The sequence below is a fragment of the Leguminivora glycinivorella genome, chromosome 15, assembly GCF_023078275.1.
Source record: "Leguminivora glycinivorella isolate SPB_JAAS2020 chromosome 15, LegGlyc_1.1, whole genome shotgun sequence".
Classification (NCBI taxonomy): Eukaryota; Metazoa; Arthropoda; class Insecta; order Lepidoptera; family Tortricidae; genus Leguminivora; species Leguminivora glycinivorella.
The window spans coordinates 8678348-8697252 of record NC_062985.1 but is presented as its reverse complement, the minus strand read 5'-3'; the positions used below and the strand labels follow the sequence as shown (position 1 = coordinate 8697252).

General features: G+C 36.5%; 1 protein-coding gene and 5 non-coding genes across 8 annotated transcripts in view; all 6 read right to left on the bottom strand.

The window, feature by feature from the left end:
• Nucleotides 1–18905, bottom strand: part of LOC125234146 — a 78415-nt gene that overhangs the window by 3480 nt on the left and 56030 nt on the right. For 2 of the 3 annotated variants that reach the window (XM_048140345.1, XM_048140347.1), the window contains exons 11-12: nt 8939–9057; nt 6624–6735 (exon numbers count right to left, since the gene is read on the bottom strand). In XM_048140345.1, coding sequence (XP_047996302.1) covers nt 6624–6735; nt 8939–9057 — 231 coding nt within the window. The remainder of the gene's footprint in view (nt 1–6623; nt 6736–8938; nt 9058–18905) is intronic. The other variant, XM_048140346.1, reaches the window with a different exon arrangement.
• Nucleotides 769–887, bottom strand: LOC125234301. Its single transcript, XR_007177980.1, has one exon. It is a non-coding gene; the product is annotated as a 5S ribosomal RNA (ribosomal RNA).
• On the bottom strand, nt 1043–1161 carry LOC125234291. The gene has a single exon (XR_007177970.1). It is a non-coding gene; the product is annotated as a 5S ribosomal RNA (ribosomal RNA).
• LOC125234295 lies at nt 3224–3342 on the bottom strand. Its single transcript, XR_007177974.1, has one exon. It is a non-coding gene; the product is annotated as a 5S ribosomal RNA (ribosomal RNA).
• On the bottom strand, nt 5788–5906 carry LOC125234290. The gene has a single exon (XR_007177969.1). It is a non-coding gene; the product is annotated as a 5S ribosomal RNA (ribosomal RNA).
• On the bottom strand, nt 6455–6573 carry LOC125234297. Its single transcript, XR_007177976.1, has one exon. It is a non-coding gene; the product is annotated as a 5S ribosomal RNA (ribosomal RNA).

Below are 18905 nucleotides of genomic sequence, written 5' to 3'. Positions count from 1 at the left end.
TCGGTGACAAAGTTTGTTTAACCTTCGTGCCTTGAAACCCTCGCAACGCTCAAGATTCCACTTTTTGAACCACTCGCTACTCTCGCGGCTCAATATTGGAATCTTTCGCTTGCTCGGGTATCAATATTGGCACGTGCGGTTAAACAACAACTTTGCCCCCTTGTAAAACAAATAACTATTACTAACAAGTGGAAAACAGTGAAATATAAATGTGTTACATTTAAATGGTCGGGGGTGGTATTTACGCAATAACTGGCTCACTCTATTACTGAATGAAACTGTCCTTAGTAATACCAAAGACATATCGTCACTACTTTTAAAAAATCTTGTATCTCACGCTGTTCCTCAAAGTTAAAACGCAGTAAGTCTATATGCATTCCATACATACTTACTACAATATTGTTTTCATTGACAGACGAAGATACAAGTTTTTTAAAATTAGTGACGATATGTAACTCCGTATAGACGGATAAAGTCTAAGAAAAAAACGTACCTCAAAGCCCCAGAGAAAAAGGTACGATGGCCTAGATGGCGTTACACCTTTGGGGAACGCTCGGCTAGATGGCGCTAATATTAATATTTGACATTTTAATACATATCAAGCTAACAATATAGGCCCAATTGTCGAAACTGAGGTTCAAAAGTTTTAAGCTTGTGTCGAGAGATGGCGGTCTATGCACTGTGATTACACATTTAACTTTGACAGTAAGTCTCTATAATAGATCCTCTTTGGTAATACAAATAAGTTTAAATAAAATAAAAGCAAAAAGCCAACGACACGAGGTGTTCCCAGGCGGTCACCCATCCAAGTACTGACCTCACCCGACGTTGCTTAACTTCGGTGATCGGACGAGAACCGGTGTATTCAACGTGGTATGGACGTTGATGGCGAATGTTATTATGATATCTTTGATTAACCGCGTAGATAACTATTCCTACAAGTAAATACTATTATTGTTTCATTTGTTTGGAGCAAAAAATTATTTAATGGAGATGAATGTTATCAGATTTATCAAATTAATTTCTATCAAAAGCAGCAAAAAGCCAACGACACGAGGTGTTCCCAGGCGGTCACCCATCCAAGTACTGACCTCGCCCGACGTTGCTTAACTTCGGTGATCGGACGAGAACCGGTGTATTCAACGTGGTATGGACGTTGGCGACTAAACAATCGAATAACGACATCCAAATCGGCAAAATTACGTCATAGCTCTTCATGACTCCTTTTCATTGATAAAGGTTGAACACGCCAAAAATGGGGCACACTTAAATGTTTATTATAAAAAAAATATAATAAATAAATAAAAGATGTTTGATTCACATATGAGCAAATTTAATGTATTTTAAATGCAAACCATAATTAGTCAAGGTTTCTTGACGAATAAGCCCTCGATCGTACTTTTCTTCGAACACGACTCATAAGAGTTTGCACCATCACGTCAGGATACCTCTTTGTCGCCAGGTCCACAGTTTTCGCCGCTCCTCCGCGGAATTAACCTCCCCGCCTCTCTTTTTAAGAAACCCTTTCATTATACTCCGATATTCCTCGATAGGCCGGAGTTCTAGGCAATTTAGTGGATAGCTATATTTCGGTACCACGGCTACACCATTTGCTTTGTACCACTCCATGACAGGTTTCGCGTAGTAACACCTGGCAAGATCTGGCCAAAATAAAGGCCAGGAGTGGTGTTTCTTAAAAAACGGAAGCAACCGCTCTTGTAAGCACTCTTTTTGATAGATGCTACCGTTTATTTTGTTGCCACCGGGCTGGGTGGCGGGCGCTAGATGCGGCAGGCTGGGCTGACAGCTGATGTGGTCGCGTTCAATGTAATGTAGTTGATAATGTTTTATTAAAATTTGTGTTCTGTTATGTTTTCCTTTTTTTCCCGTTTTTTGTGATTTATGTGTATTCTTGGTTTTTTTATGTAAATAGTTTTATTTTTTCTGTCTCTTTTCTTCATTTTCTTTTTCTTTTTATTGTTGTGTGTTTGTTATCTGTCGTGGCATCACCGAATGGGCCCTACGGAAGACCAGCGCTGGCTTCCAGCTAGCATTATGCTGAGTTGGGTCCATTTCGTGATGCGCACTTACTTAATGTTCTGTTCTCTGTTTTTTGTCCTATTCTTGTGTGTACATGTACGTACGTGTTTGTGAGCGTCATGAATAAATGTCTTTTATCTTTTATCTTTATCTTTTATCTTTATTGTTCCGGTAGTGACAAAAGAGCTGCTTCTTTTCCCGCAACTGTAAATTGCCTGCTAAACTAGGTTTTTTTTTGGAAACTTATATCTTTTTTTATTTATCAGGCTTTGGGAGCCTCTGTGCTATTTTTGCTAGTATAAAAATCTTGGTCAAGGATTTGTTAAATTCGGATTTTATGTAAGTTTCGCCGTCCATCAGAACGCAGTCAAATTTTGTTAGTAAATTTTCGTATATTTTCTCGATCGAGTTTTTGCTATTGAATTCTGCCTTGCATTCCGATCTGGTGCCGTTTTGTGCTTTAAAACTTCTTAGCCCTGCTCTACGTTTCACTTTTTGAACATACGATTGGGACATCTTTACTTTTTAGCCACGTGACGAGGTAACATCATACAATTTGAAGCAAATATCCTTAAGATGCGTTCCTTCTTTTTTTTATCCTTTGTACCCACCAATTCCTGGCTTTCGTTCTAAAGTTAGACGTTTCCGGAACCTTTTCAATACGCAAAAAACAGTGGATTGTGGAAATTTTAATCTTTTACCCACATCCCTGTAGCTGAGTTTTGGATTTTTTGTGTTTTCGTGCAAAATAAGTTCACGTTGTTTCAGTTGCCTGTTCGATATCGCTACATATATAATTTTTTCATAAAAGTAACTGATATATTTAAAAACTATACTTTTTTACGATTTATTTGGCATCAAAAAAAATTCTATACCTTTTATTATAACGAAGCAGCAAATGAATTCATATGCCTCAGTTTTGGCGTGTTCAACCTTTATGATATAATTTATTTTTAAAATGTGTGTTTATTGTGACAATTATATCGAGCTGCGAGCAAATTTAAAATGGATTTACGAAGGCAGACATTCAGTATTATGATATTGATATCTTTGATTAACCGCGTAGATAACTATTCCTACAAGTAAATACTATTATTGTTTCATTTGTTTGGAGCAAAAAATTATTTAATGGAGATGAATGTTATCAGATTTATCAAATTAATTTCTATAAAAAGCAGCAAAAAGCCAACGACACGAGGTGTTCCCAGGCGGTCACCCATCCAAGTACTGACCTCGCCCGACGTTGCTTAACTTCGGTGATCGGACGAGAACCGGTGTGTTCAACGTGGTATGGACGTTGGCGACTAAACAATCGAATAACGACATCCAAATCGGCAAAATTACGTCATAACTTTTGTTGTCACGTGTCTGGTGCTGGTGATTGAGGTTTACAGTTCTCACAACATGGATTTTAGTCCGTTGCTTCTGGAAAGTTATGTATGAATATGTTGGCATAATTAATGGAAGATTTTTTTTTATTGGGATATGTACATTACAGGCCGAAGTTATTTTTCATCAACCCTCCCCATCCCTCCCCCCTCTGCGTCACCCCTCTTCCCCCCCTTAAATAGCCGAAAATGCGGTTTTTCGCGATTTCTGACAAAACCGTTGTAGATACAGAAAAAGCGTGTAGGAAAAAAGTAATCCTTGATAAATTTACTACAAATCGTTCATTGACACTTTGGTTCTAGCACTTATAGGTTTCGCGTGATCCATCACGAAAGTTGGTCCTTTACTGCAATTTTCTTTAGTGAATGTTAAGTTTTCTCCCAAATTGCTTACGAAATCTGTTTGATATTACTAAAATATTATAAACTGAAAATGAATTTCAGGGGGAAAAATCACTACCATGGGTGGGACTTGAACTCACGGCTACTGGATTGATACTCCAGGGCTCTACCAACAGCTACCAAAAGCCCATCCCCAGTCATAGATACACTATATAGATCAATGGTACTCCTAGCGACTACTACCGTGAAAATATTACGTCTTAAATAGTTACTGGAATTCCAAGACATATTGGAAATTCCACCCATGGTAGTGACTTTTCCCCCTTAATTTTATTTTAGTCATGAGTTACAATATTTTAGTTATATCAAACAAATTTCGACGATTTCGTATGTATTTTGGGCGAAAACTTAACATTCACTAAAGAAGATTGCAGCAAAGGACCAACTTTCGTGACGGATCACGCGTAAACTATAAGTGCTAGAACCAAAGTGTTAATAAATGATTTGTAGTAAATTTATTAAGGATTACTTCGTTCCTACGCGCTTTTTCTGTATCTTCAACAGTTTTGTCAGAAATCGAGAAAAACCGCATTTTCGGCACTTTAAGGGAGGGTAGAGGGGTGACGCAGAGGAGGGAGGAGTGGGGAGGGTTGATATAATAATAATTTAATAATTATTTTAATTATAATATAATTTGGTTGATAGAACTATCACTAGCCTTAGTAAATTTAAAAATAAATTAAAAACATTGCTGTTGAAGGAGTGCTTTTATTCTATCGAGGAGTTTACGACCTACTTTAGTAATTTGCCAATGTAGCTAATTTAATTAAATAAATACGTTTGATATTGTTCTGCATGTTAGATTAAATTATTTACTTTTTTAGATTTAAGGACTAGATTTAAGTAACATTCAAATACAATTGTAATATTGTTAATGAATTAATAAATAATAATAATAAAAAATAACTTCGGTCTATAACGTACATATTTCAATTTAAAAAAACCTTCCATTAATTATGCCGTAATTTTAGCTAATTTCCCCCTGCTATTTACAGAGGCATTGATTCAGTTACTATGGTTTTCATGATTAACCGCGCATGATTGACTAACTACTAATGATTAACTACTAATACATGTATAAGGTACATAGGGGCAAATCTCGACTGGGGGACAATTGTAACTAATCCCTTTTTTCCATTATTACACTATGATATTGAGTTCTACATGCATCCACTGAACACGCCTACCATATATAACCGGTGGACACTCTATTTAATAATGTAAACATTGTAAAACATGGAAAAAAATGCACCAGTTACATTTGCCCCCCAGTCGAGATTTGCCCCTATGTATCTTAGTACATTCAATAATTGTTAGACTTGTTTGGTGCAAAATATTAATGCATGAAGATAAATGTGGAAAAGGGGATAAATCCTTACAGAAGACCGTAGCCAAATAGCACTAGACCCTACTCATAGTGTTGTGTTCCTGTCGGTGAGTAAGGCTGCCAGAGCTCAACGAGGGTGCGGTGTGCTGGTGACGGAAGGACCTACGGAACTAATTTGTTTCGTCTATTGTCTTTTGAGTCGTCGGCAACCCGAGCCCTCCTTGAAACTTGTACACTCCTTTTTTCTGTGTAGGTATTTAACCTTTTCAACGCCAAGAGCCACTAAAGTGGTCGAGTGCTGTCGTGCCCACCACGCCAACGACCACTAAAAAGGCTATGGCGGACGTTGTCAAAGCGACTTTCCTACTGTCAGTTAAGTTTTATATTCGCTCTTCACCAGTTGACTTTTTGGCGTCTATGGCATTTTTTGACACGGGAGAAAAAGCGTTGACAGCAAAAGGGAGTGTACGTTTCTAATGTGTTGGCAACGCGCATGTGACACTCCTTGCAGGCGTCCATAGGTTACGGTGACCGCTTTCCAACAGGCGGACCGTATGCTTGTTTGCCACCGACGTAGTATAAAAAAAAATACAGGGTTATAAAATGATTTTCTACAAGAAAACTGCAAAAAGCCAACGACACGAGGTGTTCCCAGGCGGTCACCCATCCAAGTACTGACCTCGCCCGACGTTGCTTAACTTCGGTGATCGGACGAGAACCGGTGTATTCAACGTGGTATGGACGTTGGCGACTAAACAATCGAATAACGATATCCAAATCGGCAAAATTACGTCATAGCTCTTCATGATTCCTTTTCATTGATCCATGTGTAGTAATATTATACATGGGAAAGTGTGTGTGTCTGTTTGTTTGTCCGTCTTTCACGGCAAAACGGAGCGACGAATTGATGTGATTTTTTAAGTGGAGATAGTTGAAGGGATGGAGAGTGACATAGGCTACTTTTTGTTTTTCCTTACGCGAGCGAAGCCGCGGGCAAAAGCTAGTATGAAATAGTTTATTTTTACAATGTACTGTTTATTGTGACAGTGATATCGAGCTGCGTGCAAATTGAAAATGGATTTACGGAGGCAGATATTCAATTATTATGATATCTAACATCTATGATTAACCGCGTAGACAACTATTCCTACAAGTACATACTATTATTGTTTCATTTGTTTAGTGCAAAATAATTATTCATGGAGATGCATGTGGAAAACTATTCAATATACTCTTTAGTATGGGGATATTACTGATTACAGAGTTTTAAAATGATTTCCTACAAAAAGCAGCAAAAAGCCAACGACACGAAGTGTTCCCAGGCGGTCACCCATCCAAGTACTGACCTCGCCCGACGTTGCTTAACTTCGGTGATCGGACGAGAACCGGTGTATTCAACGTGGTATGGACGTTGGCGACTAAACAATCGAAAAATGTTGTCAAATGGCATTATGACATCGTCATACCTTTTATCAATATCTTTTCGCCAGCTATGATGGCGATCCGGGTCTCTTGCAGTAAAGTTCATCTTCTTGGCTATGTTGTCTCGTGCCTGGCAAAATTGGCTCCACTGAACTTCTGAAATAAATTTAGAGGATACACAAACGTAGGTTATATGAAATCGCAGTATACATTTAATTTAGTTGAGGGATCTTTTATTTTGAAATATTAAATAAATTATGAGGTATACGCTGATTACATAACATCACATGATCAAGTACATGTCATATACTAATTTTATAAAACAAAAAGTAAATTCAAATATATTGTAAGATTTGTAAGTATTCGTTTTGGCTTATGGAACTGTAGGCAGTCAGAATATCTACCCATACATACCTGATCGGTTCTTCAAGCAATGCGCAGCGTCTTATGAATTAGGAGGTTAGTTTTCTATTAGACTAGCATGCCTCATTTTATTAGTAACATTGTTATAACTGTAGATGGTTTCGTTCACGAAGACCCATGCTTAGGCGTCGACATTAACAGTGGGCAGTGAGAAGGTAAGTATTTTTGGCTTAAATACGAGTAACTTGCACCTGATCCAAACAATTTTTAAACGGAAGTCAAGTTAGAGACTTTTAGAATGAACTTCGGTGCCTCCTCTTTCCTAGTAAAATGAATCCAATTCAAATGATAGATAATATTTATTTACAAAAAGATAGTTACAAATATTACAAATACGTATCAAAGCATCAACAAAACAGGGAAATTTATGAAGTGGAGGAAGGATTGGGTAGGGCTGCGCCATCATTTAAGCCAAAGAAGTTTTTGAACGTGTTAAATTTGTATCGCGTACCCCGGATACACATGCTTGTAGCACGGATTATTGAAATTGTAAATCAACGGATGTTACGAGGGGGGTAAATGTTGCATGTCGTTTTTCGCAAGGGAGCAGATATTTTCGTTTTTTTTTCTTCTTCGGCGGATTGAAGTATTGTTGCTACCGGACGTAATGCTCTATAAAAGTCATGCAGCATAGATAACAAACTAATTAAAAATATTTTAAACCAAAAATAGAACCTCCTCTTGGAATTGTACATGGTTAATAAAAGTCTAAAATATATTATTTATTTATTTGTTAATTGTTAGTTTAAAACAAACTGGCACCTACATGCATAATTTACAAAACAAAACAATCAAGATTAATGAGGTGCAGTGGGGTAATTTCGAAAGTCACATAAAATCACCATTATTTCCATCCTATCAAGATTCCCCTTTCGAATTTACCCAGGAATTTCTGTGATTCGAAATAACCCCACTGCACCTTGTAAGGTACTGAAATAAGAGAGAATGCGTTAAATTAAAATTAAGTTTCATGCTTAGACAAACACGATTTAATACAAGGTATCTCTTAATATGATTAGACCTTTAAAACCCAACTTTTTCAATGTCATATAATGTATTATATTATAAGAATAGAAACAAGGCTTACATGTAAAATTTTAATGATATTCGCGTACAACATATGAAATGAAATGAAATGATTTATTTGTGCATGTGGAGAATGGGTTACATATTAGGTTATATTTGCTACTCAAGTAGTCTCACCAAACTCTACCTTTACAGGCGTACATACATACATTTTAAGACGATACACACAATTCACACTATAAATTCACATAACTGTGTATCACTTGCAATATTTGAGATTGAAAAGGTTGAGATAATGGTTATATTAATATTTTGATTCCCGAATACACCAGTTACGTACAATATAAACTCACACTTAGGTTTATAGATAAACAAAACAATTATAATAATAGTCATTATTCGATTCGATTATGTTCGAATTTTATTTTATTATCCTATTCATTATAAAATGGCCTTATTTTTATTTTTAGTGGTTGTTATTATTACTTTATTACCAATCAAAGAGAGACGATATCGACATGTCAACAAATTCAACTGATCAGATCTGATTCTAATCATAAATAGTCAAAAAACCAGTAAACCTGTTGACGTTACTGATTTCTAATATTACTGTAAACGTAGGATTACTGTACTAGTAGCGCCATCTAAGACTAGTGATGCAAAACGATACTAGTCATAAGCGTTTTGCTTTTTACGATATGCTACGATATCAGTACTCTAGCGCCATCTATGACTAATGAAGCAAAACGTTTTTAATAATTAGTTGTAAAAATAGTTTTGCTTTTCCAGTCACATCAATTTCAGTCACCACTATTCTCCAATTCGTTTTCCTTGCCCCTTTCGCAAGACAGTAGGTAACAAAAGCGTGCAAATGAGAAACTGGTGGGTGTACTAGTGGTAGCGGACTGACCGTTTTCTGATGAAGATTTGAAACAGCGGGAACCGGGCCGTTTGGAGTTCAGCTGTGGCAATGACTGCTGCAATGTGTCTACGCAGTGTGAGGCTGGTTTGAGAGCGGCTATCGGATTTCTGAAAAATAAAGATATATTAATAGTTTTGACCGGAATTTCGTTTTTGGGTCATGCGTTTGTCACTGACTGGACTTTTTTTCGCAGGCAATTAATAAGTCCAAACACTTGCGTTGTTTTATCAGTTTATCACAGTTCCCAATTGCCATGTCCTGTCCTGAATACATCAGACGATTTACATAAATGTAGGTATGTAGTAGAAATATGGTAAAATTTAATGTCAGACTAACTATTACTTCGCTCTTTTCCTGGCTTAGTAAGTACTTGCATCTATCGGTCACATGCACCGTAACAGAATTTCATTGTTAGTTTTCTGACATAAAATTCATATTAATATGTTCTTTCGAGAAAGTGACTTGTCTTCAAATAAATCAACTTGATTCATTGGAATGTACATACTTGGATTTTTTTGGAAGGATATCCAAAAAAATCCAAGTATGTACATTCCAATGAATCAAGTTGATTTATTGTAGATAAGTGTGGTCTGAAGAAGGGTTTTGTAATAATATCATGATTTAATGAAATAATGAATCCATAACTCAGTAATGGTTTAATGTGTAGGAAACGTACGCAATAAAAGAAAACCTTCCAGTGTACAACATATTATTACCAACGTTCATTATATTATTCATTAAATAATTAAATAGGGTTAAAAACCAGCCACTCAGACAGCGACAGTACCCCACGCCTCCCCCGAAGGGGAGGTGAACGATCATCGACGGCTGATAGATCAAGAGCCCAGGCCCGCCAGACCTTCCTCAAATTCTCAAGGATGAAACTTTGGGACAATGTAGAGTTCACATCGGCGTTTAATGTGTGCATATTTTCTAGTTCGGCCCATCGGCCAATTTTTTGCTATCAAGTGATGAAGGTGAAAAAAAAAAGTGCTTACTTTCCTTAAATTCTCAAGGCTGATTTTTATATATGTGTTAGAGCACGTTGTTAGAAATTGGTTATCAGCAATGCCAGACCGTTTCCGCCGGCCATAACTTTTACCAGACGCGACAAAGTTGGCAAAAAACGACTCTAACTTACCTCATTTTCTCAAGCCTGATTTTGATATATGATACGCAGGGACCTATAACTAGACCGTTTGTAAGCAGCCAGACCAATCGGATGGACCCAACCATCCGCCAGACCGACTTAAAGTTTCGATATGAGCATTAGTAGAATTGAAATATTCCGGGTCTATAAAAGCTAAAAACTTGAATTTTCTACATTAAGCTACGTGTATATTGTAAACTTGACGTAATAAGCGACTTTAAAAAATTTTACTTCTAAGGAAATAAAAAAATGAAAGTTTATATGTGGTGCAAGATTAATTTTAAGCTATGAATTTTATTTACACTGCGTAAGTACATGTGTATTTTATTATAAATATAACTTTTACCAGACGCGACAAAGTTGGCAAAAACCGACTCTAACTTACCTCATTTTCTCAAGCCTGATTTTGATATTATGATACGCAGGGACCTGTAACTAGACCGTTTGTAAGCAGCCAGACCAATCGGATGGACCCAACCATCCGCCAGACCGACTTAAAGTTTCGATATGAGCATTAGTAGAATTGAAATATTCCGGGTCTATAAAAGCTAAAAACTTGAATTTTCTACATTAAGCTACGTGTATATTGTATACTTGACGTAATAAGCGACTTTTAAAAATTTTACTTCTAAGGAAATAAAAAAATAAAAGTTTATATGTGGTGCAAGATTAATTTTAAGCTATGAATTTTATTTACACTGCGTAAGTACATGTGTATTTTATTATAAATATAACTTTTACCAGACGCGACAAAGTTGGCAAAAAACTACTCTAACTTACCTCATTTTCTCAAGCCTGATTTTGGTATATTTATACGCAGGGACCTGTAACCAGACCGTTTGTAAGCAGCCAGACCAATCGGACGGACCCAACCATCCGCCAGACCGACTTAAAGTTTCGATATGAGCATTAGTAGAATTGAAATATTCCGGGTCTATAAAAGCTAAAAACTTGAATTTTCTACATTAAGCTACGTGTATATTGTATACTTGACGTAATAAGCTACTTTCAAAAAATTTACTTCTAAGGAAATAAAAAAATGAAAGTTCATATGTGGTGCAAGATTAATTTTAAGCTATGAATTTTATTTACACTGCTTAAGTACATGTGTATTTTATTATAAATATAACTTTTACCAGACGCGACAAAGTTGGCAAAAAATGACTCTAACTTACCTCATTTTCCCAAGCCTGATTTTGATATTATGATACGCAGGGACCTGTAACTAGACCGTTTGTAAGCAGCCAGACCAATCGGATGGACCCAACCATCCGCCAGACCGACTTAAAGTTTCGATATGAGCATTAGTAGAATTGAAATATTCCGGGTCTATAAAAGCTAAAAACTTGAATTTTCTACATTAAGCTACGTGTATATTGTATACTTGACGTAATAAGCGACTTTCAAAAATTTTACTTCCAAGGAAATAAAAAAATGAAAGTTTATATGTGTGTGACTGAAACTTAGCTTGTAAGAGTGGCAACACTCAGGCTTTATGAAAAATAAAGTTATTCTCTATGATCAACATACATGGTGACATGGTGGATATTTTTTTTCCCGATGTGAAAAAGAAATATGGAAGAGCTAAAGCAGCAAATGGAAGCGCAAATGGCGCTGATACAGCAGTTACAAACCCAACTAGCGGCACAAACTTCTGCATCATCAGCATCAAGCCAAACTATAAGTTTCCTGCCCGGCATGACCACGCCGCCGCCACAACCTTTCACCTTTAAAGCTACCGACTGGGAAAATTGGATCATCCGTTTTGAACAATATCGTGAAACAACTCGTTTGAAGATGCTACCAAGCGAGACACAGGTAAACTCATTACTATACATCATGGGTGCTCAAGCCAATAACGTCATCACTTCGATGAAACTGAGCGAAAGCGACATGAAATCTTACGATATCGTCAAAGCCAAATTTGAATCCTACTACTCAGCCCGAAAAACTAAAATGTATAGTAGAGCAAGATTCAACCAACGCATTCAAAATGAAAACGAATGTATAGACGACTTCATAACAGACTTACATAATATAGCAAAAAAATGTGAGTTTGGAACACTCGAAGAGGAACTTATACGCGATCGTATCGTCGCCGGCATGAGGGACACGGAGCTCTCGAAGGCTCTTCAAAACCTTGAAGAAGAACCAAAGCTGGAAACTGTAATCAACAGAGTCAGACATGCGGAGATCGTAGAAGCCAATAGAGCTACACTTAACCCAACAACACAGACCCCAGAAGTAAATTTCATTAATAAAAGGGTGAGTGCTAAAAAGCCTATAAAACAAACGGGAACCTCCGAATCCTGCAGAAAATGTGGACGAACACCGAAACACAAATTCGCAGACTGCGAAGCTACTAATTCAACCTGCAAAGGCTGTGGACTAAAGGGACACTGGCTGGCTGTATGCAAAAAGAAAAAAGAAGGCAAGAAGGAATATAAAACTGTCAACGAAGTAACAGAAGAAGATTTTTTCTTTGGAAGCATAGAAACTTCAGAAAAGATCATCGACTCAGTAAATTCTGCACCACGAGCAGCCCGCTCCAAACCCAAATATGCCACTATATTTGTAAATAGCCAAAAAGTGAAATTTAAAGTTGATACAGGAGCATCAGAGACCGTCATAAGTCCTGAACTGCGTATTAAGCTACAACTGCCTCAGCCAATTGTAATAGAGGAAAAATTGTTAGGCCCTTGCAAAATAACACTCCCCTCAAGAGGTGTATGCCGCAACATTAAATTGACATGGCAGGGCAAAAGTATGCTCACAGATGTGTATGTGCTTGCCGACCAACACACACCATTACTAGGTCTTACAGAGTGTGACAATTTTGGCATTGTGAAATGGCATTCTAAAATCGAAATTATGCAAATATCCAACCAGATACTACCTGAAGAGGAATTCCAAGAACTCTTTACTGGACTAGGTGTCATGAAAGGCCAATACTGCATAAAATTGAAAGAAAACGCCAAACCATATGCTGTTACTACTCCACGGCATATCTCCATACCAATAAGACCAAAAGTAGAAAAAGCACTGCAAAACCTTCAAGACATAGGAGTAATCGAACCTATAACTCATCCAACAGAATGGTGCGCTCCAATGGTACCTGTCCCGGACAAAAATGACGACACCAGTGTACGTGTTACAGTCGACTATACAGAACTGAATAAATGCGTCATGAGGGAATACCATCCTTTGCCAACCGTGGAAGAGTGTCTTGCACAACTTGCTGGATCCAAATACTTTTCAAAAATAGATGCTGTAAAAAGTTATTTCCAAGTTGAACTTACTGAAGATTCTAAAGATCTAACTACTTTCATCACCCCCTTTGGAAGATATAGATTCAATAGAATGCCAATGGGCATGAATTCATCAAGTGAGATTTTTCAACGAAAAATGGCAACAATACTAGCAGGAATCAAAGGTTGTATAAATCATGTAGATGACACCTTAATACATGGGAAAACTGTACAAGAACATGATGAAAACCTCAAGCAAGTCCTTAAAGCCTTACAGAGAGGAGGAGTAACCTTAAACAAAAAAAGTGTATATTCAGAACTAATGAATGCACATTCCTGGGTTATAAAGTAACAAATAACGGAATACAACCCCTACAGGATAAAGTAAAAGCAATAAATAAACTTCCAATACCTGAAGACTTAACAGCATTAAGAAGCTTCATGGGAGCCGTAAATCAACATCTCAGATTCCTACCAAACATAGCAGATGTGACAAAACCTCTTCGTGACCTGCTAAAAAAGGATTCCTCGAGAGAATGGAATGCAGAACACACTAAGGCATTTCAAGAAATCAAAAAGTTGTTAACTACAGCCCCTCAGTTAGCACACTATGACCCAAATTTAGAAACCAGAGTCTCGGCAGATGCATCACAATATGGAATGGGTGCCGTGATTGAACAAAAACATGGAGATGTTTGGAAACCAGTTCACTTTTGGTCATCTGCATTCACACCTACTCAGCAGAGATATGCAATGATTGAAAAGGAGGCATGTGCAACAACTATGGCATGCGAACGCTTCAAACTCTACCTACAAGGTTTACCAACATTCACTCTGAGATCTGACCACAAACCCCTACTTGCCATATTAGGATCAAAACCTATAGCAGACCTACCTACAAGACTTCAAAGGTTCAGAATGAGAATGACTCCATTCAACTATAAAATAGAACATGTCCCAGGAAAATACATGTACACAGCTGATATGCTATCTAGAGCCCCACTTCCAACTGAAGAAGAAGACAAAGACATCCTTGAGAGAAGTGATAAGCTTGATGAGACAACATTCCTCAGCATTCACAAAGAATTGCCTTTCTCTGATGATCGTCTTAAAAAAATAAAAGAAGCTCAACAAGAAGATGAAATATGCAAGAAACTATATACATATATAATGCATGGATGGCCTAATTATAAAAATATTGAAGAAGAAATAAAGCCATTTTGGAAACATAAAGAAGACCTTGTTCTGACCAATAAATTAATTACATGTGGATTAAAAATATACATACCTACAACACTAAGAGAAACTATAATTGAAAAGCTCCACACTGGACACGTCACTGCTATCAAGAGCCAAATGCGAGCCAAACAAGCAGTATGGTGGCCTACATGGGAACATGACATCACCCTATGGTCAAACAAATGTGAGTTCTGTGCTAAAATGACCACACAAAGACCCGAACCTCTCATACCAGGAGATGTACCTAAATACCCATTTGAAATAATAGCAGCTGATTTATGTACTTACAAAGGAAAAGAATACCTTGTCGTAAGGGATGTACTTTCAAACTACCCTGAAATAGTATCACTAACATCTACTACTTCTATGGCAATAATCAACCACCTAAAGTGCATTATGGCCAGACATGGTATACCCCGCATCTTAAGATCTGACAATGGCCCTCAATTTGCTTCAAAACAATTCAAGCAATTTGCAAGAGACTGGGAATTTACACATACCACCTCTAGCCCTCATTTTCCCCAGAGCAACGGAGCCGCGGAAATAGGAATAAAGATTTTTAAGACTATATTTGATAAAAATCCAGAAGATCCTCTACTTGGACTACTTCACTACAGGACAACACCCAATAAACTAGGAGTTGCTCCATCACAAATTGCTATGTCTAGACTTCTGAATACAAACATACCAACAACATCTTCAGCACTGAAACCAAAAACACAAGATATAGAGCACATAAGAGAACAATTACTGAAAAGAAGAGAAAAAGCTAAAGAAAACTATGACAGAAGGCATAGAGCCAAAGAACTACCTGAATTAGAAACTGGGAAAAGAGTATTCCTACCAAGTGAACAAATATATGGAACAGTCACTGGAAAAAGAGAAGAACCTCGAAGCTACAACATATTGACAGAAAAAGGAAGTGAAATGAGGAAAAATAGGAAAGCAATCATTGAACTACCTGATCAGACTAATGGTTTAAAGAAACAGAGCTCTATCCCTGCTCTCACACCATCTCTGCCATACTTGTCTTTATCACCAAGTCAAGAGCCCGTCATATGTATCATTCCAGAAGACTGCAATCAACCAAATACAACTACAGACCAAACAGAGACTATGAACCACTCGCCACCGACAGAAGAACAACGTCGAACATCATCACCTGTAATGAGACCAAAAACACCATCAGCGGAGATCTCAGTAAGCAGTCCCATACAAGAGCCCAACTCTGAAACTGTTTATGGATCACCACAATCAACTACTGTCAATACCCCAGAGTCATCATCATATTTGTCACTCACAAGTTCAGAGACCTCACCAGAAAAGGAAATCATTACCACCAGATCGGGACGGCATGTAAAACCCACAAAAAAGTGTTTGTGTAAAGACTGTTAAGAAGTGATTTCCCTATTTAAGTTTTAATATTTCATTTAAAATTAAGAACATTGATAGTGTTGTGTACTCAGTGAATTTGTACTTAAATTAGTATACATCGTAAATAAGGAGAAGTGATTATTAGTGCAAAGTCAAACAGATAATTATTTCAAGACCTTTATTGTTATAAAATACAGAAATATCAATTTTGTTGATTAGCCTATTGTAAACTCTCGCCGCACTAAACTGCTCCTAGACTGAAATTGTTTGTAGATCATTTCTTATAGCATCACGTAACAGATTAATTAATGTCCTAATGTTTACGTGCTATGATTGTTAATTAGTAAAAAAATAAGTTGTTTACTACTTTATTTTAGGTTAGAATCTATTGATATGTCAGTGTCAATCATGATATGTAATGTCAACTAGTGATGTAACAGTCGTCTTCAATAACCGGTAACTAGTGATGTCCAAATTACTTTTGTTTAAGAAAAAGGAAGATGTGTGACTGAAACTTAGCTTGTAAGAGTGGCAACACTCAGGCTTTATGAAAAATAAAGTTATTCTCTATGATCAACATACAATATGTGGTGCAAGATTAATTTTAAGCTATGAATTTTATTTACACTGCGTAAGTACATGTGTATTTTATTATAAATTTAAAGAAGAAAAGTAAATTAAACTTTTTTTTCGGTCGTCGAACAAGGTGGTTTAAAATTAGTTTTAAGATCGATCCTTTTTAATTTGTGGGCGAGGGACCTCACACTATGTATAAAGGCACTATGTGTATGTTGCATATAATGTCAAATCCCTCGCACACTACAAAAGTTATTTAAGCATTTATATAAGTTCAGTTAAAATGAGGTGGAAAGTATAAGTGTATATGTTGTGTACACACGTAAAGTATTCTAAACTTTTTATAACGGCATAATGTATTTGAAGAATGCCAAAAATGTATTCGTGTCTGAAAATTCAGCATCTCCGACATGGGTTATAACGGGGTTGATGATGTTCGTATTGAGTACAAATGTTTAAACTTCCTAAACTTGTAATTCTAAAGTTCGTCACTTAGGTATGTTACCATGTTTTGTAGGAGAAAGGAAATTCGTTTAGTTATACACCGTGTTTCACTTAACACTAAAAACCTGAAAACTGTTTGTTCAGAATCGAGAGTAGAATCGATTGAGCTATATCTTGATGGGGGTAATATTTTTTGTTTTAATTTGTATTATTAGTTATTGTTTACGTGCCCATTCTACAAATTTGTAATACAACATTGTGCATATCATATTGTTAGAGGTTGTATACCTTTTTCAGTATTTAAGGGTATTAATACTGGCTGGTTACTTGGACGATTATTTTTTCCGCTACGAGATAGACGTTGTGCGTCAGTTTAATTTTAAAGTTTATCATAAGTCATAACAAATTGAACTCGTACCTAATTACAACCTTGTCATTTTGAATTTTAGGTTTAAATTTGCTTACTGAGTCACCTGTCCAATTTGAAGTTTACTGTGACACAGGTTAAAGTGCTTTACATTGACATAGCTGTCTATTGGTAAACCTTATGTCGTTGCAGTAACGTACACAATTAAACAGTTTAAAGGTATATGATGGTAGCTAGCAATTATTTTATTGAGTGTAGAGTTAAAAGCCGAGTAGAGCTGCACAGAAAATTTAAAACTCAATTTAAAAAAATAATAATCATCAGATTAAAAAATGAACATTCTAAATAAGTTTAAAAAAATAAAAATCAGTTGGGGTGTCTGAGCTTTTGAGTGATACCGGAAACACCGTGTATACCGTTCGGTTTGTAACATTGATTAACTTTCATTTTTTTATTTCCTTAGAAGTAACATTTTTGAAAGTAGCTTATTACGTCAAGTATACAATATACACGTAGCTTAATGTAGAAAATTCAAGTTTTTAGCTTTTATTGACCCGGAATATTTCAATTCTACTAATGCTCATATCGAAACTTTAAGTCGGTCTGGCGGATGGTTGGGTCCATCCGATTGGTCTGGCTGCTTACAAACGGTCTGGTTACAGGTCCCTGCGTATAATATACCAAAATCAGGCTTGAGAAAATGAGGTAAGTTAGAGTCGTTTTTTGCCAACTTTGTCGCGTCTGGTAAAAGTTATATTTATAATAAAATACACATGTACTTACGCAGTGTAAATAAAATTCATAGCTTAAAATTAATCTTGCACCACATATAAACTTTCATTTTTTTATTTCCTTAGAAGTAAAATTTTTGAAAGTAGCTTATTACGTCAAGTATACAATATACACGTAGCCTTATGTAGAAAATTCAAGTTTTTAGCTTTTATAGACCCGGAATATTTCAATTCTACTAATGCTCATATCGAAACTTTAAGTCGGTCTGGCGGATGGTTGGGTCCATCCGATTGGTCTGGCTGCTTACAAATGGTCTAGTTACAGGTCCCTGCGTATCATATATCAAAATCAGGCTTGAGAAAATGAGGTAAGTTAGAGTCGTTTTTTGCCAACTTTGTCGCGTCTGGTAAAAGTTATATTTATAATAAAATACACATGTACTTACGCAGTGTAAATAAAATTCATGGCTTAAAATTAATCTTGCACCACATATAAACTTTCATTTTTTTATTTCCTTAGAAGTAAAATTTTTTAAAGTCGCTTATTACGTCAAGTATACAATATACACGTAGCTTAATGTAGAAAATTCAAGTTTTTAGCTTTTATAGACCCAGAATATTTCAATTCTACTAATGCTCATATCGAAACTTTAAGTCGGTCTGGCGGATGGTTGGGTCCATCCGATTGGTCTGGCTGCTTACAAACGGTCTGGTTACAGGTCCCTGCGTATCATATATCAAAATCAGGCTTGAGAAAATGAGGTAAGTTAGAGTCGTTTTTTGCCAACTTTGTCGCGTCTGGTAAATGTTGTGGCCGGCGGAAACG